Source organism: Blennius ocellaris (assembly GCF_963422515.1).
Source record: "Blennius ocellaris genome assembly, chromosome: 22".
Classification (NCBI taxonomy): domain Eukaryota; kingdom Metazoa; phylum Chordata; class Actinopteri; order Blenniiformes; family Blenniidae; genus Blennius; species Blennius ocellaris.
The window spans coordinates 7,821,124-7,844,319 of NC_137671.1; the positions used below are offsets into that span (position 1 = coordinate 7,821,124).

Below are 23,196 nucleotides of genomic sequence, written 5' to 3' on the forward strand. Positions count from 1 at the left end.
ACTGATGTCACTTGTACATTTGCAGGGTCACGATGCAGTTAAAGTCAGCCCGTCGCCTCATTTTGATCTGTTTTTAACCATCAAAAAATGACGCTGAATGGCATTTTAGCGTGCATCTTCTCAGTCTCGTGTGAAAAACCAGCTCATAAATACCTTTTGAGGGAGTACTTGAAGGCTTTCACTCGTCAGACCCACAGATCAAGATGCGTATTGCAACTGGGGCTTGAAACGAAGGAGAGCCTTCTTCTCTTTCCTCGAGTGTATGAAATCAATCTATTCCTCGTGAATTGGATCTCTGAAACGATTTATGGAGTGGCCGTCTTGCGGACTTGGACATGTGGAGGCATCCGTGTGACTTTTTTTTTTTTTTTTCCTCCTTTTCAAACGGACACTTTTGGTGTCAGGTTCTTAAAAGTTCACTTATCTTGAGGCGCGTTGTGTTTTGCTTCCAGTCACTTCTTAGCTGGAGCCGATTCCAGCCACAACACACCATTTCTGGTTGTTTTCGTCGTGGTTTGACCGGCACAGCATTTAAATTTCCTTTGTCATCATTATCATCATCTTTCTGTTGGTGTATGATTACACACACACACAATCTCTTAATGCCTCTGACTCACCATTGGAGGCAGCAGAGGAACACTGTACTCACCGTGGCTTCCTGGAAACCCTTCACATAAACACAAGCGCACCAGTGGCATCAGCCTGTTACTCACAGTCTCCCTGAGCCCAATAATGGAATGACTTATGTTTCTGTGCAGCCGATAGACGAGCAGGAGGCATAAAATGGAGAAGCAATTAGTTACATTTTAGAGGCTTGCATGTGTGCAAGTGTGTGTGATGATGCATAACATCCCTCCTCTGCCTCTCTTTTCCTCTGTCATGCCACCATCTTTCCCTCTGGAGGCACATCTGTCTCTTATTAGCCCCCTGGTTGCTGCAGGTTGTCATGCGGTTAATGGCTCCTGTGATGTTCTGTCTTCAGCTGCGCCGTCACGTGAAGCGGCGTCGTTATCGCCAACGTAGCGCCGCGTCGATGAACCGCCGGGCCTTTACTGGACCCGAGGTGCACGAGGACCGCTACGTGCATGTCGTGCAAAATGATCGAGACACCAGACTTGTTTCTGTACATAAAAATGGGCGTTTTAATTGAAACTTTTGTATCAAAAAATAGCAATATCCATCCTTCACAGCCACAAGTCACGCAGCAAAAACTGAAAGGGTCTCCGATATGAGGCTATGTGACATCCTGCGAAAGCTGTTAAACATGTTGTTTAGCTTTCCAGAAAAAAACCAACAAAAAACTTTAATCTCGACAGCACAGAAAACCAGACGGATGTCTGATCCTTAACCATTCAACATTAGACTTTTTTTTTTCTCCGTCTCAATTTATAGTTAAATAACATTCAAATGCTCTTTTCAAATTTAAGTAAACGTTTTATTCTGCTTTACATCGACAACTGCTTCAGTGCATCCTCCACATCTCAAAAAAAAAAAAAAGTCGAAATGTAAAAAATAAGTTATAGGAATGCAAACCAAAGGCCAAGTGGGATATGCAAAATTTTTCAGGGGGGATTTTTAAGCAGACAATAAATAAATAAATAGCCACAGAGTGTGGAATGTCTACATGTTTACAAATAAATTAAAATGCAAATGGGGAGGGAGGAAAAAAAAATGTACACAAAAAGAAAAAAAATACACTGTACAATAATTTCTGAAGGAAAAAAACAAAACATTTGAGTCCATGAATATTGCATTGATTGTGCATTTCACACCCCAAACCCTGAGGGGGAGGCCAAGGGTGGGGGCCATGTAGTGTCAAAGCAGTGAGATGGCGGGAGGCAAAAAAAAAAAAAAAGAGGGTGAGACACCCTGCAACAGGCATGAAGACGGGGGAGAAAGAGGTGAGGGGGGAGAGAGGTGAGTGTGTGTTGACAATTTGTAGACATTCAGAAGAGACAGGATCCAGTTTCCAAACACCTGTTCAGGCTATAGAGTGAGTGAGCAGCGTTAAAGAGAGCGACACTGAGTCGAGTCGAGTGTTTCAAGTATTCCATTGTACAGAAAAGAGCCCCCACCTCCTTCTCTCCGATCTAATTCTACCTCTCGGCTGGGGGGGGGGGCAGGTTGGCTCACAGTGATGGAAAGAAGGGAGAAGGGAGGAGGAACAAGAAGAAGGAAAAAAAAAAAAGTCTCAATGCCCCTTCCGTCACAGCACAGACAACTTAACCGCCACACCTTGGGCAAATAAAATAATAATAAAAAATAAAAAAAAGTCGTTGACGAAAGCTCCCAGTAAAGCAGCTTTCCAAAAAAAGGCACTCCAAAATCAAAAATAAAACATTTAAATAAAAAGGTTTTCTCCAAGCTCTATGAGAGCAGCCATGTCTGAATAGGAGGGCCTTGCCAGCTGTTTATACCAGCCGAGTAACAAAAATGGGTAAAACAAAGTTTAAAGGGGGGGAGGGGGGAATAAATAGTGCTGGTAAGACCACCCAAACAGCAAAATGTTCCCCATTGGGAAACAAGTATAATCAAACTGAAAAAAGGGGGGGTGGGGGTTAGAGAAAGGAGAACGAAGAGTAATAAATTAGAAATTCCCTACAAAAGAGGAAAATTAAAGTACATTTTTCTTGCTGGGCCAGCTCAAGTCCATAAAGTCCAGGTGACTCCCTCCATCTCCACCCCGTCTTTCCTCAGAAAGTCTTTCAAGTCCATCGGAGCCGCGCTCAGAGGCTCTCTTTGCTCGAGCTTGTGCTTGATGAAGAGTCTGTGTCGATGGTCCTGAGGCGGATGTCGCCGGCCGCGGGCTCCTCTGGTGACTTGGGCGATTCCGCCGTCGCCCTCATCCAGGGGTGGTCGCAGATCTGCTCCAGGGTGGGTCGGTCGGAGGGCCGCAGGGCCAGGCACCATTTTATCAACTGTTGGCACTCTGTAAGAAAATAAACACGAATATTAAAGCTGAGAGGCCACAGAGTCAAACAGGACACACAAACAAATGGGCAACGCCTGAACTGACTCAGCTTCTATGGATCAACAAGAGTGGAGTGCGCAGGTAGCACATGGAACCAATACCAAGACAGCATAAATCATTTTATTTCCCACTTGACAGTATGAGCTGTCACACAACTAGTCTCTGAACTTAATATATGGTTAATAAATCTGTAGTACTGGGCAATTCTTTATGAATACGAGGTTTACGCCTCATATATATTGATTTCTTCTTGTCACGGAGTGAGGTTGTACCACAAATGGAAGCTAGAGGGCAACAGAGTCAACTCGTGGCTGCTTTGGTTGACTTACCAGCTGAGATCCTCCTCCTAAAATACAGTCGGCCTCTGAGGATCTCCTCGTCCTGCTCAAAGGGGATGTCTCCACACACCATGTCGTACAGCAGCACGCCTAGTGACCACACGGTCGCGGAGCGGCCGTGGTATCTATGGAAGCGGATCCACTCTGGTGGGCTGTACACTCTTGTACCTGTGAGAAATAGTGACAGAAAGAAAAAGAAAAAACAAAGTGGGAGGTGAGGGGTGTGTAGAAAGCAAAGATCATGTACTGCGTTTCTGTGCTTTAGTGGACACACAAGTATCTTTAATACATTTTTATTTAAATTTAAAAAGGGAATAATAAGCGTTTCTGAAACAGCTGAGTCATAGTAGAAATGCTTTCCATCCTCCCTTTGCCACAAAACACAAACTGGATGACCTGCCTGCGTCTCTCCCCCTCCTCCTTTCTTTTCCTCCCCCCCTCCCTCCTGGAAGGAGGAACTTGGATACCAAAAAAAAAAGAAGGCAATGTGAGCCCATCACGTGAGCCTCCGACTCGGGTTTCACAACAAACAGATGTTACGTGGCATTGACCTAATACCCGCAAACTGCGGCAAGCGACTCAAGCTGCTCCAACAAAATAACAACCGGAAACATAAAAAAAAAAAAAAGTGCGCACAAGACCATGATGTGGCAGATTAGAAATAACGCAGATGGGAATAAATATGAGTCATACGTTTGATCATTAAAAAAGAAGAAAAAACAAGAATCGGGAGGGGGGTGGGTGATCATGATAAGCTGCGAGACTGTTGTAGAGGAAAACCCTCCACCAAAAACAGACCACTGCGTCACAGCCCCGTGAACGCCTCCATATCTGAATATAGCAGAGCGGAGCATCAAGGGCAAACACAGCCCGCAACTGACACACACGCTAGAAAAAATAAAAAATAAATAAATACAATGCGCTGATCCAAACTATATCATAACAATCTCGATTAATAGAATAAGACTCGCTGCGGGCTGCTTACCATCGAAATCAGTGTAGACTGTGTCCTTGAGAATCGCCCCCGAGCCAAAGTCAATAAGCTTGAGCTCCCCGGTGCGCAGATCCACGAGCAGGTTCTCGTCCTTGATGTCCCGGTGCACCACTCCGCAGCTGTAGCAGTGTCTGACCGCCTCCATGACCTGGCGGAAGAAGCCCCGCGCCGTGTCCTCGTCCAGGGCGCCCTTCTCGGTGATGAAGTCGAACAGGTCCTTGACGAGCTCCGGCCTCTCCATGACGATCAGCCAGCCGTCCGCGCGCTCGTAATAGTCCAGCAATTTGATAACTCCGCGGAACGACGAGCTGACCTTCTTCAGCAGCAGGATCTCCAAAGGCACCATAGATCCATTCTGGAGAGGGTTTAAATTAGCATTTAATACAGGGTAAAAAAAAAAAAAAAAAACCAAACAAACCAAACCAAAAAAAAACAACAACACGCACACACACACAGTCGGGGGAAGAGGATGATGAGGGAGGAGGAAGGGTGGGGGGGAACCAAAACAAACCACACGTATCGGGGAATACTTACAATTGTGCCCCACTCGGTCACCCGCTCTTTTGCAACGTGTTTCACAGCAACCTTTAATAAAACACACAAAAAAAAGACAAACGTGAGCAAAAGAATTAAAGAGGAAATCGTGTTTTTTTTTTCTTTCCTCCCCCATCACCCCGCTCTGATGGCGGCACATGGAGGATCAAAACACAGAGAACCCCCCTACACCCCCCCCCCCCCTCTCCCCTCCAACAATCAAGCCTCCACCTCCACCCAGTCCTCGTCCTTACCGGTGCGCCATCGGAGAGCCGACTGCCGGCGTACACCGTCCCGAAGCCCCCGCTGCCCAACACCGAGCCCACCTGGTACACCTTCTCAAATGGCTCCTTCTCCACTTTCACTGCAAGGAAAAGTGGGATAAACGTGTGTTAAAATAACTGCGTGCACACGTCAATTTGCACTACTTAAAGCGGAGAGAAAATAGCACGAGGTCCGGTCGCGGTGACCTACCCGGCTGGAGCTGTATTTTCACGGGTAGATGGTCCATGCTTGAGGGATTGCAAATATGCGAAAAAGAACCAAACTTTGATAACAACATATTCAAATTGTGGAAAAAAAAAAAAAAAAAGTCAAAGCAGACGATTCCTATTCAGCCGGTGAGTAAGAAACTGTGAGGCTGCTGCGGACCGAGCGAATGATAAATCCAATCCAGCAGCAGTGCGCCAACTCCGCCGCACCGCGCCCGTTAAAGTCCCGTCACGACCGTGAAGTCGCGCACAGTTTCCCGAAAACCGGCATCCAAAGCGACTCCCCGTGAACGCTTCTTCCAAGTATCCCCGGTGAAAACAGTCCTCGTTTAAGAGTTGATAAATAAATTAATAAAAAATAAAGATAGAAAGTCGAGGACTCCAACGCGCACGGTCGCCGACTCGACGGTTGAGTGATTTAAAGGGCCTCCGCAGCGTGTTGATATCCTGAAGAGTGGCCGCTGTCTGAGCTTTGGCGCGGTCTTCACGAGCCAATATTTTGACGCGCCACTCGGATGGCGGTATCCCTCCGCTACCAACACAAGTCGACACTTCTCCCTAAACCCCCCCTCCCGCCTGTGTGATGCGCGGACTTCTCACCGAGTGCGTGTCTGACTCTAACCGACGTGCACACGTCTCGGGTGATTCGGACATTAATTCGAAATTAACGCAGAAACAGCGATTTTTTTGCCCCCCCCAGCCGCGCACTACTTTCTCATAGTACGAGACGCCCATGGATTTCTTGTCTGGGAGCTTTGCGCTGTGTTCACTATCGACACGAGAGGCGACGACCAATTAGATGTCATCTATAAATACCGTGGTTCGTATTCGGACCAATCCCGAGAAAGTTGTTATAATAAAGCAGGCATTTGAGCGCACGTGGCGGCAATTCCGATACGCGCTCAGCCCTCCCTCTCTCCGCCTCGATGTCTGCACAGCTCTGCAGCGGAGACACAAAGTAGTGTGGTTGGAGGGGGAAAGTTCATAGTGTTACTCACCAGCTACTTATCACCTAGTTCACGTTGTGGTTGGATTGTGCACCGCTTAAGCTCATCTGTGAATAAAACATTGTTAATGTAAAGTGAATGCTTTATTTTCTCCATTTATTTCCCCCATGCATTTCACCCCCCCCCCCCCCCCCCCCCCCCAGAGTGCATTAAAGGAGGAACCACACACACACGCACACACACACAATGTCTTTCTTATGCCTCGGTTTAATATTATTGTTTTTCTGCTTTTTTCTCTCTCTCTGAGTAACTCGTCCTGCACGGACACAAAGCACATCAAAACGTGCAGAATGTTCAGGAACATGTTGCTATGTGTTTTTTGATTTTTGAATTAATCCCCAAAAACTGCAAAAAATGTCTTGGTGAGTTAGTACAAACATGCATAATGGAACAGACATAGGAGAATCTGTGGTGGGGACATCTCACTGTGTTTTTCACGAGAAGGTTTCATTAAAATTGTCTTTGCATTAACATTGTAGTCACTTTCTTTCGTAATTGACATTTTCATTACATTTGCTCTGCACAACAAAGAAAAACTTTAGTTTAAATGTAAAAGTTATTATGGCACTATTTTACAGGTCTGAACCACTCAAGATGAAATTGGGCTGTATGTGGCTCCTGAACTTAAATGTGTCCGTATTTTAGTTTTTTATTTAGGGAAAATGTGTGTGTACATTTGTTTACAAACTTAACTGATGAATGTACATTGATCTCTGAGTGAAGACCTTATTCACACTTTCATCATAGCAAGAAGGTCATGGGTTTGAGGGGCCTATGTATATACTTTAGATACTGAAAAGACACTAAACTCAACTGAGCCCAACAAAAAACACAATGATGCACACATCTAAACAATATAGGAAAGCTAAAATAGCCCCGGAACATCAGCACCCAGAATAGAGCTTGTGCTACATCTTGCTGCAGTGCTAAAATGTAATGATGAGCATCCCAGGATGACACAAATGGGGAGCATGACACACAGCCACTATTTTCAGGACGATGCATAATGGTGAAAGATGAGGACGCTATGTCAGTGACAGGGAAACAAAACAGTGTCGTAGCTTGACAACAACAACACGAGTGACTGAAATCATAATCAGCTCTTCAAGGTTTGTGGAGCCAGCTGTCCCATTTCAGGAGGTCGACTTTCCAGTTTTACTGTCACACATCTACCGTGACCTTGGGTCTTGGTGAACTTTCCACTTTTTTTTATCTTGCACTACCTCTGATACCCTTTGTGCGCATATGCCGACGTGTATGCAAGTGTGTGTGTTACCACAAAACAAACAGAGGCATCAGAGAGTTCTAGGGAACGCTATCTCACTATAGGCCTGCCTACTGCAAAGTTATGTAAATGTGAGCACACACGCAGAGACACCAACAGGCTGCATATGAGAACAGAGTAACCGCCTGTGGCCTCACCTGCAGTGATGCTTCATATTCAACATATGATATTGAACACTGCCGCACATGAAGTTGACTCACCAATGCTTCCCTGTAAACATGTTTGTGTACATTTTCCCGTGCAGCCAGACAAATTTGAAAGGTGGAAAAAGTGACCAAGCTTTGTTGTCCCCCTGAATAAAATGTGTCAATGAGTCACATTACTGATTCACACTCTTGCATTTTAATGTAGATAATACTATGTGCGTGCACATTGTCTGGGGGCATATGGAAGAACCTCAAGGGGTTGACTGGCTTTTATCTTATAAAACATTTGCATAAAAGAGTTCAATGGTTGATTGGATTATGCTTCAAAGCAAATGTATTCAACTTCCTGCCAAAGAAAACCTGTTCCCGTGCAGAAGAACTGTCCACCTGTCCAGAACAATCACAACTGTGCACATTAATTTACAGGAGACATTTACGGAGCGACTGACCCATGCAGGTGTATTAATTATACTATAGCATCTTGAAGAAAAGACCATTTTTCAAAACCGACCACACATGTTCATGTCATACTTGCAACTATTTTTGTATTAGTCCTCCCACAGCCCAAACAGATCAGCACTCCTGAGGAGAGTCGTCTGAACTGCCTAGTCACAAATTTCAATTATTATATTTTTTAGACTCTGTTGTTATTTCAAAACCAACATGACCTCCAGGTTGAGGATTGGACTGAGTATCCCGGAGAAAGGCATGAAAACGGTATGTACTTCTTAACATCTGGCACCTCAAGCAGGTGTAACAGGTGGACCAAAAATAATACAGCCGGCAGTATGTCCTGTATGCAAGCGTACAAATCAGAGGTGGAATGGATAGCTTGAAGGCACAGCAGCTGGAGGGATATTAGGTGTGAGTCCCGTGATAGATGGGAGTCCTGTCCAGTCACGGGTGTTTACTGCCTCTCATCCCGTGTATGTAGGAGTAGGCTTTAGCAATCACCCAAACCAGAATCTAAAAAGATATTGGGGACAGATAAAAATAATTTTCTTCATCATCTCTTCATCATCTTTAATTTGGCCATGGCAGCTACAGTACTGTTGTGACGACTAACTGAAACGGCCTTGTATGTATATTTTAGGACAAATTTTTCTTTTGGTTCTACTTTATAATCAGTCTTATATAAAGTCTTATATATTACATTTTTAATTTTATAAATCATATTTGATAGACCACATATAAGGTATAAACACTACATTTAAAAACAAGTACATTTTGCTTTATAAAAATAAATAAATCTTGAAATAAGATTATACTGTAAAAAACAGAGACTGAAAAATAGATAACTGTTAAAGCAAGCCAACTCATCTATCAGGTCTAAAAATAAGATTTAAAATCTGGGCAAGTATCAAATAGTTTGCAGTGTAATATTACATGTTGCAGCTGGGAAGTCAGATCGTCCCTAGTTTGGAAAGTCCCATCACCCAGAGGGGAGCATTAACACAACAGCCAACAAGCCAGCCCAAACAAAACTCAGGAGGCAAGTGATAAACAACAGTGTCATCGTCCATATAAGTGAACTCAAGGATGAAGTCATTCAGAATTATCAGTCGACATTTATGCTCATGGAAAAGCAATTTTTTGAGGCTCGGCTTATACAAATGGAGCCAATTTTACTTAAATTGTAAGGTAGTTTGTTTAATACATTGAACTAAATTTAGAATATGTCCAATTGCTTGAACATCTTGGATAATCCTGAAATTGCCAGTTCTGCTTGTGGGAAGTTCCCAGTTTGACATGGAATAGATCAAGTATAAACCTGCGTTAATTCTTTATTATACCTGAATGCCTCAGGGTTCCCCACTGGGCCATTAATGTTTGTCGAAGCGTCCGGGCCTCGCTCTAACCACTGGGGCAATGTCTTTAGTTACAGGCGGCGATGGGGTTTGATGCAATCGCTGTGGCTATAGGGTCATATGAGGTGTTCACTTGTTTTCATACAGCCATGTTCTCATATCACCTTCATTCCTGACCTGCTTTTTGACCAAACAAACAAAGTTACCCTGCATAATGGCCAAAGTTGAACTAACTTTTTAGTTAATAAAGTAGCTTGATAGCCGGTTATTGTCCCCTCGTGGTGATGAAAGTGCTTATGAGGCCCCTGCTTGGTAAATAGTCTCATGTATTTAATGCCCATTTTGAATCTCCCAGTCCTATTATCCAAAGTATTGTGTTTACTGAAAGCGGGGCTGCGCCCTGGACCAGAAGCAGTTAAGTTATGAAGAACTCGTAGGTGAAATCACTTCTTTCTCCGTTTTGATGGTGTGAACTGGTTCAGGACGAAGGGGAGCGGTGAGGCAGTTGGCCAATCCGGCGTGTTGACAGCAGGAGCACAGACAGCTGTTTTTGCCAGAGCTTGATACAAACGCGCGCCGTGTGGTTGTTCACAGCCCTCATGGGAAATCATCATCAGGGTTTTTATTTACGTTCCCCAATCATTTGATCTGACGGTGGAGGGAAAGACGAAGAAGGGGGAGAGCGGAGAGAGAGGGAGAGGAAGAGAAATACGGCCTCATGGCGCGCTGATGAGATGAAGCCATCCACCTTCCATCTCTCTTGTCCCTCACGCTTCCTCATTTAGTGCCATCTCTCGTCTTTTATCCGCATGCTTGGGATGCCTCCCGTTTTTGCTGCGCTCTAATTACTACTTCACTAAGCCGTGTCAGCGAGTGGAAATAGTTTTGATAACAGGTCTGGCTACATTTGCATCTGTAATTTGTTGGGTTTCTTTGGGGACACATAAAAGCCGAGGTACCAGAGGGTACAACAGAGCCCCGGGGTGGGGGTGGGGTGAATGGGGGTCAATGGGGGATATTTATAGCGCCATCACGCTGGCCCGGTGGCAGCCGCATCATTTTGGTAAGCCACCGATTGAAATCGATCCTGCTTGGATCAGTTGGTGCTCTGTGCCAGGGAAATCTGAGAGACTGAATCCATCATGCCTCACGCTGGGGTTAGATTCCTCAACATGTGTTGCAGGATATACTTGCATTATGCTCTCTGCAAGCGTGTTTACCGTAGCATCGTCCTCACATCAGGCTGGGCTGCCTCAGAGATTACCTTGTGTATACGTGAAATCCTCTGCGTATGATTTCATTTGAGTCTCCTCTGGTGCAACATGAAGTGCTGCGCTAGAGGAACGGTTAGCCAACAGTCATAACATAAGAGTGGTTATTCGAATAACCCTTGAATTTACTGTCCTGTTAGGAAAAGCTTTGGCCGGAGATCAGTCTATTAGCTCACAGACATAGATAAACAATTCTTTGCCACTGATATGAGCAGGACTTTCGGGGGGAAAGCAATAAAAGAATATGAGCATGAACAGTGTGTGCATGAGGCTGCAAATATAATTTCCAATGTTCTTCTGACAGACAGCATTCCTTGTCTCAAACAGGTTACAGTTACTGGTATTGTGTGTGCTGCCTGCCAGCCAGGTCGCTGTATGGATTAGTGTCTGGACTCAGCATTATGTAACAATGTCAGTTCCTCAGTCAGTCCGGTAATCTGGCTGCCAAATTGCATAACTGTTCATTAGCCCTTCTACACATCCGCTCACACCTTTATTTTTGCACTGTTTTGCATGCACTGTATAGATGTGTTTTTCACGATAAGGTAGACACGATACAGCATTTCTGCTTTAGATGAATATTTATCCCAAATGTGATCATCCAGGTTCATACTTGAATGCATGTGTGTTTAACCAGCGAGACATGGAAGTTAAATAAGGATAATGCAAGGAGTGAGACATTCAGATGGCACTGAATGACCTTTCTGCATTCGCCACGCTGTTGTTTTTTGATTGCATTTGCATATCTTCTCATTTCTGTGTCTGAGTTCATTGTGATGAGAGAGAAATGGCCTCACATGACCCAATGTGAAGCTGTTGTTTATTATTCTTAATGTGACATAGGCAGCGTGTGAGCCAGCTCACTGACGCCCGAAGCAAAACTACGACTGATGACTAAGCTGTTGGACTTCAGCTCTGAGAACAAACACACACACACACACACACAATTAAACAGTGCAAACAGTCTTTTCTTCTGCCAAACGTCTTTCGTACCGACGCCTTTCATCGTAAAATACCCGCATTAGCCTAGCTCAGTAGTATCTGAGCTTTTTATCTGGTGTGCGCACGTGGTCAGTGTGTATGTCTGTATGTGTAAGTGTTTCCATAAATACTGCAGGAGGGGACAGAACAGGCCGCGGGGCTGGTGTCGGAGATTTCATAAAAACAAATCCCATTTGATAATTTTGGATAGGAACAAGCTTTTATATCGTTAGTTCGGGTTTTTGCATTTGGGTTGGCCTTTGAGTACACTGTGTAAAAAGGCTGGCACTCTGCCAGACTCGGCGCTATGGCGGTAAAACAGTTTGCAGTAGGAAGGATTAGTGCAGTTTTGATGGCAAAATTCAAAACAGGTGCTTTGTTTTCACTGCTTTTCCTCTAATGGGGTGTCCTTGGGCAACCATGTGGATTCAATTTTAGCGAGGGCAAGTTTTGTCCAACAGTTGACATGAATGGTTGACATTCCAAACAGAGTTTTCACCTCTTATCCTCATTAAGTGATTGTTACACACCAGTCAATAATCACATTTGAAGTCTATTGCTCAATCCGTTTTAGAAATCCTTTCCCCAAGCAGCTGCGTTGGTAGTTAATCCTCAGCGAGAGAGCTGCTGTATATATCGTCCTTACACTGTATATATGAAAGTTTTTAGCTAAGTAGTCCACTTCCCTCCAGCGATTGATCCATTTAACTGCACATCCCAGTGTTAAGAGGATACTGAGACCAAAGCCTTAAATCCCCAGGCCCATGACCCTGGGAGGGGCAGACAGTAGTGCTAAATAGCCACTGAAGCTCTGATTTACCCCAACAGTTTCCAAATGGAAGTGCTAATTATTTAGCTTGTGAAATATTTTTAACGGTGGTGAAGTGTCATTTTATGAATCGCTAGAGGATATGATGATCCAATATTATACACCTTATACCACAATTTTTCAATCACTGCATTTGGGGTTACGTTTTAAATTCAACATCAATATTCTCCATCTACGTAACACTGGATAAACTAAAGAAGCATCACCCCACTCATAAAGGAAAATAACATATTTATGAGCAGGTTGTTAATTTTTATGGGTCGTATTTCCTCAAAGGAGACGTTTGTATATTCTACAGTCCAGTCACAGTCTTAAATCAGCTCGTTGCATATGAAGTGTAATCATTTGTGTAGTGGACAGAAAAACCAAAATGTGTTTGATTAAAAACAGTTATTTGCTGCTGTTGTTTTCAGCAGTCGGTTATGACAATGCACACAGGATCCTTGGTCACAGCAATTAGTTCCTGCCTGCCCTTTGGCCTTCGCTTCAAGGGATCTGATTGGCTGGTTTCTGTGACAGGCATTGTGCTGACTATGTGTCTTTGAGGGCCCGAGCTCTGGCATATGCTGCCTGGTCAGCAGTCTGTGCCCTCACGCGCACACACAGGCACACATTTCACAAAAAAACACACATTGGCTGGAAGAAAATGTGTCTATGTGCAAAGAAACATGTCATTTACGCTTTATGTGCGCACGCGCGCACACACACACAAACACATCCATACATTGGAGCTATATGGTTCTTGCTGTTTTTGTTTCATCAACCTGTGCCATAGTCACATCATTACTTATTCACTAGCGTGGCTAATAGCCACATGTCACTCTCGAGCTCTGTCACATTGTGCAGAAATTCAACCCTCGGAGGCCCTAATCCATAGGTCCCGATGTTATGACACAGTCACAATAGCAAGTAAAGCAGGTGCAGACCCCCTCGCTGCGACACCTATGACACCAGCACAATAAAAAGCCGGCCCCGTTCGCTCAAATCCTTCACACCTGAGCGCTCACACTGAAACGAACCACCCAGCGAGTGAAGAATGGAGACGGGAGTCCAGCGTTATCGGCTCTTTAAACTCAAATTGACTCTGCTTACACAATGAGGGTAATTAAAAAGGTGTAAGGTGGGATTGTGATTGGCAGCTCGTCGCTGCTTCTGCCTTTTAGGGCAAATAAAAGAAGTTTAGCCTCCCATTGACAACTTAGCCAATTCCCTGTGAGATAGCATGCAATTGCTTCTCAATGTGCCAGAGGTTCAAGGCAACTTTGGGGAAAATTGTCCGCCTAATACGCTACACCCTGGCCATGGAGTCCTGTGCAAAAGACTCTGACATCTCAAGCGAGAAAGAAATACGTTTACGGGTATTAGCGGCGCAAGAACTAATGTTGCAGCTTCTCTTTAGAGCTGCATTTGGACCTGTGGGCTCTATTTGCCACGACCACAATCAGAAACACTGGTGCTAACATTAAGAGATTATCATTATTCATTTTTCAGGAGCTCCAGGACAAAATTTACAAGCATTTTTTTTTCAATATTATGTAAACTCGGGGTAGCATGCCTTTGAAAGCATGCCATTTTAGATGAGGGGTCAACTATAACTCAATTGTAGGACAACTACAAATATCCCCTTTGTTTTAGTGCAAAATGTCACATGCACATTTAGAAAAAGTGTCCATCTTTACAAAGCCAGGGCAAGCTGTCCAAAAAATATCCAGTTGTGGCATTTTGCAGCCTTTCGGTTGCACGTTTTCAAAAATGAATTCCCATGGCTTTAATGCTAATGCAGCTTCAAAAGCAATTTAGCTTTCGCTGATGCATCACTGATCAACAGCATGGGCCTGTTATGGTTGCTGCTGTTAATTCCTTTAAAGACGTTCTGTTGGTCGTAATGATTCTGCGAGTGGACTGGTTTTGTCCCGCAGGCTGTATTTTTTTAAACTCCTGCTTAAAAACTACAAAGAGTTTTTGAAAAAGAGGTCTTTGGCCATAAAAAAAAAAAAACCACTCCATTAGGGTCTTTTGGCCTTTTATAATGACAGCAATTAGCATAATGACCTTCTGCAATGGAAAGTCACACTCCACTTTGTCTTGCACTTGGCACCCCCCCACACACACAAACTGGGAAGTAATGAGAATTAATCGAGAAGCGTCACCGATGAAATGCCTCCTAACGATGGCCTAACTAATTGCGTGTCAATAGGCTTTGCACGCTCAGCAGTTTGAAATACAAGGCTTGCATCCTCAGCTGTAATTGGTTAGCTTTTGCGTTGTAATCACAACTTCCCCAACCGGAGCCGTGCCTGTCGAAGATAACACAAAGCGCTCATTGAATAATTATACGCAACATGTCCGGTTATTTACTGCCGTCAGCTCACGTGTCAATATTGGCATGTGTAATTTCGTCATTACGGGCGGCCGGTGAGGATGTCGCTGTAGAGTCGTCTTCAAATATTTATTACTCTAAGTTATTGGTGAGAAAAATATGGCAGCTCTGTTTGACGACGAAAGAAAAATAATCAAATGGATATTTGTTGTATGCCAATTATACCTGCAGATAGAGTTGAATCATCTCATTAGACAAGGATAAGTAGAGGAATAATTAGTGGTTTGATTTTGTTGAATGCAAATAAAAGATATTGGAGAGCTTCTTCAAAGATGAGGTTCATTTTAAATTAAAGGGAAGTTATGAAGTAGTGGGAGGGGCTGACTGAATGGAGAACGAGGTGGTAAGTATGTATGCTTGCGAGTAAAGTCATGTTAAGCTTCTCCGTGACCGTCCACCACGTACGCATGTGACCTTCCAGAGCTAATGCAACATCTTACGAGACCAAATATGCAAATATGTCTCTCGGTTCCTCGTTCCTCGGTCTCTTGCTCAGATGGAAGTGCAGATGGATTGTGGGTAATTATGTAGGGCCCTTGAACTGTGGGTAATTATGGCCAGGAATGCTCACAGCTAAGAGCAGAGTGAGAGACTGCGTGTTGGCATGGTAACCGCAAAGGTGTTAATTATTTTCATCCTTAAAGGCGAGGGAGGAATCCCCTCTTCAAAGGGAAGAAACACCTGTGAGTAGCCGCGGCGCCCCCATTCCTCCTCGCAGCTTCGCTTTTCTTCTCCTTCTCCTTCAGCAAGCCGGCATTTTGCACAAACAATTCTGTGTTTGGGTATCATCGTTTGTTCATTGTCTTGCTCTTTCGCTGTGCTTGCAAACACAAAACCTTGAGGAAGTGTGGCGTTGTGCCTCTCTCTTCCTGGAAGTCCACAATAAAATAAACATGTAAAGTGACTGTCTTTAGAAATTATTCACATTACTCAATAAATATTTTTTGTAATAATGGAAACCACCACTTGCTTTATCTGCTATAGATCAAGACGACAGCCTTGATCTGCCCAGTCAGCAGAATAGAGAATAAACTCCGACCTTCTTGATCCTGAAATGCAGGTAATGTTTCCATGTTATTAAAAATGCTCTAGGGTTCCCGAGAAAGTTCACGAAAAGATGATAATACGGTTATCTTGAAGGTTCAATAACCTATATATTGTTTGTGTGTGTGTGTGTGTGTGTGTGTGTGTGTGTGTGTGTGTGTGTGTGTACACACATACACACCTACTTTTGACTTAGGGCTTCTGGAAATACCCTTAAATTCCTATTAGGGCACTTATAAAGTATTTTGGAAAATCCCACACAAACTGCTCCAAACCGCAGTAAGTCAACCTCTTTTTAAGGTAGAAATATTTCAGTAGTTGTAAATTGATTCAGATTCAGATCATTTTATTTATCCCCAGGGGGCAATCAATTTGCTTCATTTGTTTTTTTTTCTCTGTTCTCCTACTTGTGTTAATTCATTATGATATATATATATTTTTTTTTTACAAGTTCTTCAAAATCAGACTAACACAAGGTCTCTAAGAGCATATATAGTTTAGTACGAAGACATAGAAAACCTTGGGTGTGTCAATTTATTCACACTTGGTTAAGATCTGTTTCAAAGTGAAAATAATCAAACTAAACATGTGAGCCTCAAGACTTTCAAACCAATGAAGTGAACCACAGATTAGATAACAGTAAGCCATTGCCTTGTATTGATCAATAATTTGAGGATATTTTTCACAGATGTACCCAGAACTGCTTCATAACAGCCCGATTGTTTTTACTCTACTTGCCATCTCCAATTTGAGTGACAAGCAAAGCATGCTGGGCCGTTGTTTCCACCCCCATTCTTCCTGCTTTTTAATTGGTTCGTCAACAGGACCCCTGCCTTTGTTTGCCCAAGACCCCAGAACACACACACACACACATATGCATGCGCACATCCACATTCACATGCAAACACGAACACAGAGACACACAGACTCACACAAACAGCCATCAGGGGTGTGTGACCAAACCGAGTTTGGCCAACTATTTCCAGAGCCACCCCCCCCCCCCCCCCCCCTCGTCTCTCTCAGCTGATTAGGAAACTATGATTGAAGTTATCGGGAACTTTCCACAACGAGCAGAACACCTTGACTTTTACGAGCAGTGTTTGTCCTTCATAAACACTGGGCTGGTGTGCAAATACAAAGTCCCCCAACCTATATTTTTTTTTCCTCAACCCAGTTTTCCTTTTCAAAAGAGGAATAGAAAAACAGTCCACCCAGTGCTACATATTAGCACATAGACAGTGAATCAGACCCTTTAAAAAAACACATGTTAGAAAAAAACAGAACTGGACAGATTTCGAGATATATTATTATAAAAGTTAAACTCGTAACAAACAGAATGAAATAAATATACTGCTAAGTTGAGATCAATCATGAAAAGAATCAAAGGAAAAATGTCTAATATGTTTTGCATATATACAACAATATTTTGAAAACAATTTAATCTGTTTACGGCAAATGTAGAAAACGATGTCATTAGCATGTAGGATCACTTGTGGGTGCTTTAGCTTGTTTTTGTAATGAAACCACACACATGCCAGCAGGGAACAAAAAAAAACTGTAAACAGTAACAATTGTACATATGCAGACATTTGTTTGGACCAGCAATAAAGTTGGATTTCTATTACAGTGACTCAACTATAAAACTACCAAGTCCCAGGAGAATCTGAACTGGGAGTCATGACACTCTGGAAGCCACCATTGTTGTTATTGTCGATTTACTCACATGCAGAAATACTATTTACAATAGCCGTGGCGTGCATGCGCAATAGTAGCAATTTCGAAAAGTTATGTTTTCTGTTGTTTACATGGAGACGAAGAATTTTCAAAACATTTCACCTTGGAAGCTGCTTTGAAAAGGTTGCATTTTCAGTGGCTCCAGGCTCCTTTGTTGTGTAAATGAAAATCCAAAACACAATGAAAGTGTTGCATTTTCCATTGTGTAAATGGGGCCGATACACTGGTTGCATTGGTCGCTGTATATACCGTGAAGCTTTGAATTAAACTGATGATTCACATTATTAATATCTATGGAAAAGAAAAGCAGAACATTTTCATATGTCTGGTTCCTGTTTGAGGAATTTCATTTACATTTGATTTATTTTCTTATGTTTGACACTTTCTATCCATTGCTATTTTGAAATTGATAGGTTAAAAGTTCAGCAACACACTGACTGGTTGTAAACATTCGGTTTGTTTGTCCAAATCCTGCCTTAATGGTCAAAGTGGCAGAGCTGCAGTGTGTTTTGACAAACACACCGATGTTTGTACTGCTGGTTCGACTCTCTTTAATCTCTTATCAGCGCACAAAATTAACCTCTGATTAAGATACGCTGTGACTTTCCGCTGTTTGACCACTCTGGCACAGGGTGACCAGCGGTCTGTGGACAGACGCCCACCTCCCATTCTGATCTTTTTCCACTGGGAACAGTGCAGCATGTGACCAGAGCGAGAAAATATAACACAAAGCAGGGCATGAGGATAGAGGCACCAATGACTCGACCAGTAATGAACCTGGAAAAAGTGCCTTTTTTTTTTCTTTTTATGTTTCGGACATGAAATCATTAACAGAAAAAAAAAGATTTCTTTGATCCTGTTTCACCTTCTCACTCTCAGAAAGTCCTGAGACTGTTTACACTTCCCATCTCTCGTGACACCAATCTGATCCAATCTGCTTGTGGAAAAGTACTGTGGAAAATGCACTTGCAATTTTAAAGACCTTCCATCTCGATCTGTTTCTAAGTGTAAGTACATACCTTGGAATAAAACCTGATAGGAGTGCATACTGCTGTGCTGGCCAAATGCCTCATTCTGCCACCCTGATATAAAGTGACATAAACTATGTCAAACCATATCTGGGCATAGTACAGGACAAGCTGGGCAAGAGAAGCTGGTTGATAGAAAAAAAAGAAGAAAAAAAAACCCAACAAGGTTTCACACCAAAGAGATTAATCAAAATCATTTCTGATTTAAAAGGGTTTAACAGAAGCTGCAGCTTAGATCCGTTGTTAGCCTATTGACACACGTGTGAGTAGAAATCAAATTATATAAAGAATCGACTTCAGGTCCAATCCCCTGTCTGTCCATATACGTAAGTGTCCATGAGCAAGAAACTGAACCCCAAACTGCTTCACAGTGTGTGAACCAAGTGCCTGTGTGAATGTCTGCATGAATGGGTGAATGTGACCAACATTGCAGAATCCTTTGGGGGCAGTTAATTCAGTGGAAAAACACTGTGTACATGAGCTCTGTTTACCATTTAAGGAATTGATCTTAAAATCCATATAGATGTGACAGATAATTCTTTTTGGTATCATAGTTAATGCTTGTGTACGGTACTTAAAAGGAAACTGGGATTGATTGATGGACTTCAGATTGAGGAGGAACAATGAGGATTACCTCCTGGATGTGAAACAATATACCGGCTTTTCATCCTCCTGGAGATTACTGAAGGTTCATGATCTTTTTACAATCGAGTCTATGTGTGTTTTGTGGTTTTGGACAAAGCAAAGGCTTATCACCGTGTTATTGTTGACATACTATGAGCTCGCTTGTCTTTGAACCATCTTGGTTTGTATTGATGGCATTAAATTGTATGGTTCTCTCATGGGAGGAAAAAAAAGATGAAATGCTTGCTCTAGTATAGGGAGGAGAACTTACCTTACTGGAGTTCAAGCTGCAGGAGATGAAAACATGAGAACACGGTAAAAATGCCATACGAAAATCTTTGTTTCTATTGTCATTGCATTGAGGATTGCAGCAATTGCTTGAGTATGGTGAGAGAATCAGGACAGGTGAGGTGCACCTTCAGGATGGAGTGCTCAGTTTGGCAAACACAATGGGAAACTGCCAAAGTCCAGCGCAAAGTAAATTCCATTGAGTCTTCAGAGGTATTCATGGTGAAACATTACACCGCAGCTCTGTGGCCAGAACACAGAGTAATCGTGTGACTTTGCCTCAGGTAAAAACACAGATGTGCATCAAAGAGAGCAGCACAGCATGTTGGTTTTTTTTTCTTATGTGACTTGAATACATGGCGGCTGTGAACTGTGTATGCACAGTATGTCCACACACACTTATAGCCAATGTCCTTGCACCTGTGTGGTGGTGTCTTTTTATGAGCTCATGAGCAGGGGTGTCCCCTCCACCCTCTTCCCAAAACCTGCCCCTTTCCCCAGCTCCGCTTGCCTCATGATCAAAGCCCCTGTCGTGCCACTGCTTCTTTTGATGCTGTGGCACAATGGGGCCTGTTGAGGTTTTGATTTCTGCATCCTTTCAGCTCCATAAAGGCCAATCCACCCCTCCCTGCACCAGACTGCTAGGACGGAGGGGAGTGACAGACCCCGCCAAGACACCGCCTTTAGAACCCTCGAATCAGACTTTAAGCTAAACTCAACAGAACGCTGAAAGTTATTAAATCAGGCTTCACAGATATGAATACTTTCCTGGAAGCAACAGCCTGAGTTTGATGTTAAAAGGTTTTGTAGCTCTAATAGCTCTGCATATTTTCTTAATTGTTTATGTATTCATTACACCATTAATACTCCCTTCACATGAATTGAAGGGGATTTGTGATTTCTTTTTATAGACTTCAAGCTAATTTCTTTTACATATAGCCTAATAAAATAATAATTGATTAAGTAAGAATTAATTGCCTATAAATAAACATATCCAGTACCTATTTCTACTAAACTGTTGCATGTTTCAGTCATCTAAAGGAATGGAAAAAAACAACAATAATTAAAAAAAATAGGAATTTGTTCTTTCAGCAGACCGATAAGCTGAACTCATATTCAAGTTTGGCTACTAGATGTGATACAGGTGCACATTTTGCTGCTGCATCAACAATAAAGTGTCTTCTTTTACAACAAAGACCCGCTTCAATGCTTCAGTCCTCACTAAAACACAGACCTGATCACTGTAAGCGAGGAGAAAAATTGTGATAGGACAAAACAAACAGTGATCTGTTTGTGTAGAATAATTATTCTCTTCCCGTCAGAAAATCACAACATTAATTTGAATCCAGTCTGAAAGACAAACTCAAGGATGAAATGGGAGCACCAACTGGCTGACTTGCTCATTTCTGATTCGTTTTACTCTTCTGTGAAAAAGAGGCAAATTTGCCTGCAGAAGTCATTTGACGTGGTTGAATGGTAGCAGGAAAGTCCAGTTAGATAATACCCCTTAAACGTAATTAGCTCTTGAAATATTATTCATATGCTTTGTTCTGTTCCACTGCACCTTCATTCAATTAATGTTCGACGAAATTACCGACTTAATACATCAAAGTCATATAGACGGATCGGGGCATCTCAACAATATAAAGACCCATTTCTCCTTTCCTCTTAATTACATTTCTTTCCGTTATTCATGATTTCTGATAATGTTATGATGTAACGATAGAGGGACACTGAAAACATGCCTTTGATAGAAATATCAATTACTAATTCAAATAACAAGCTTTGATCCAACAGCCTCTTTCTATTGTATTTTTCTTTTTTTTTATCCTCTCTCACACATGCCTAAGGAAATTAGTATGTATATGTAGGCAGCTGTCACAAAAGACATTTTTTATGACTAAAGATATGACAGTGAAACAAATTTTCACCCTTTGCAGTGGATGAAATGTAACACTGACAGGCTGATAAGGAGATGAACACCATAATGTGTTATATGAACTTGATTCAGCAGTGGACAGGGTTGCAATGTGTTCTGCGTTTAAGGAACTCTGATTTACCTCAGATAAAGCAAAATTGTGTGATCATCCAAAATGTTCCCTTATGTATCACCACTCATAATCATCCACCAAACCATGATCTGTACTATGACAAGAACACAGTAACTTCATGTATCCAGTCAACACTGTAGCACAAATCGATGTCTAATTTGAAAATGGTAAAAAAACAAAACAACCATTTTCTCTTCAATACAGTTCTCAACAACTTTCAGAGATGTTTTGGAAATTTTGTTGATCAAAAATGTTTCACCAACTCAAGAATTGTACATACAATTTTTATGATAAAGTTATATAATTCTATGCACGATTTCAGATTCTATGTATTAATGCCGGAGCACACATCTGTGCTGGCATAGGTTTTTTATTAAGAAACATCCTAAAAGCTGCTTACACACTTCAGAATGCATCGTGAATGCTGAAGAATGATTTCAGGTTATTCAGGGAATATATGCTGCCATTCAAGCATTTGTGTCCTTTTCAGCAAGAAACCACTAAACCACATTCTGCACGTATGAAGACTGCCATGCTTGCTAATGTAAAAATTGTGGTGTTAAAGTGACCTTCCTGCAGCCCAGACCTGTCGCCCATTAAAACAAAAAAAACAAAAAAAAAAACGTTTGACACATTCTGAAATAAAATGAAATAGAGAAGACTGAGAGCTGTTAGGGAGCTGAAGTCCTAGATAAATCATATAATAGTACCATATAAGTATAGACTATATATACATGTTAAAGGACGCTGATCTTGACAGATTATAGGTCCTATAATCAATTTGGCGTTAAGAACGTGACACTGCTAACCTCCTGCCCACCTCGGCTGTTCTCGGTGTGAACATGAGCGACAGGACACAGTGACACCTCCTCTACTCTTTCCTGTGGACCACACACACACACACACACACACACACACACACACACACACACACACACACACACACACACACACACACACACACACACACACACACACACACACACACACACACACACACACACACGCACACACACACGCACACACACACACGTCTCTTCCTCTCTGCGTGTCCCTCATCAGTCCTCTGGTGCAGTCATGACAAGGTTGACAGGGAGTTCACATTGGAAGGTGCGAAAATCCCGAGTTGCTTTGCGTATTGCTCAGTGCAGCCCTTCAAAGTGCGGTCGTGTGACAGTTTGCTTATATCTCGACGCATTCATTCATCGGCGTCCATGCGCGTACGTATGACCGCTGGTATTACATGTGCCTCCTGAACATGTGTGGCTCGGCTCCTGCCATTAGCAGAGGTCGCTCATCATTGTCGATGGTATGTGATGTTGTGCGCCAATGACAGCCAGTCCCCGAAAAGTCATCTGGGTTTCACTACTCCTGAGCTATGATTATCGGTTC

The 23,196-nt window shown here is 42.7% G+C and overlaps 1 protein-coding gene across 1 annotated transcript; it reads right to left on the reverse strand.

The window, feature by feature from the left end:
• Positions 1-1,133: 1,133 nt before the first annotated feature.
• On the reverse strand, positions 1,134-5,762 carry LOC308146236 (serine/threonine-protein kinase pim-3-like). Its single transcript, XM_080517960.1, has 6 exons — positions 5,312-5,762; positions 5,092-5,201; positions 4,838-4,888; positions 4,295-4,658; positions 3,301-3,477; positions 1,134-2,929 (listed from the first exon to the last, which is right to left on the reverse strand). The coding sequence occupies exons 1-6, from the start codon at positions 5,397-5,399 to the stop codon at positions 2,727-2,729; spliced, it is 993 nt and encodes a 330-aa protein (XP_080374086.1). The 5' UTR covers positions 5,400-5,762; the 3' UTR covers positions 1,134-2,726.
• Positions 5,763-23,196: the final 17,434 nt, after the last annotated feature.

Excerpts from the sequence above, each read along its gene's own strand:
- LOC308146236 (XM_080517960.1), bottom strand. The coding sequence starts at position 5,399 with ATGTTGTTATCAAAGTTTGGTTCTTTTTCGCATATTTGCAATCCCTCA. Across the intron at positions 4,889-5,091 it reads GGCTCTCCGATGGCGCACCG|GTTGCTGTGAAACACGTTGC; the intron begins GTAAGGACGAGG and ends GTTTTATTAAAG. Across the intron at positions 4,659-4,837 it reads TGACCGAGTGGGGCACAATT|AATGGATCTATGGTGCCTTT; the intron begins GTAAGTATTCCC and ends AACCCTCTCCAG.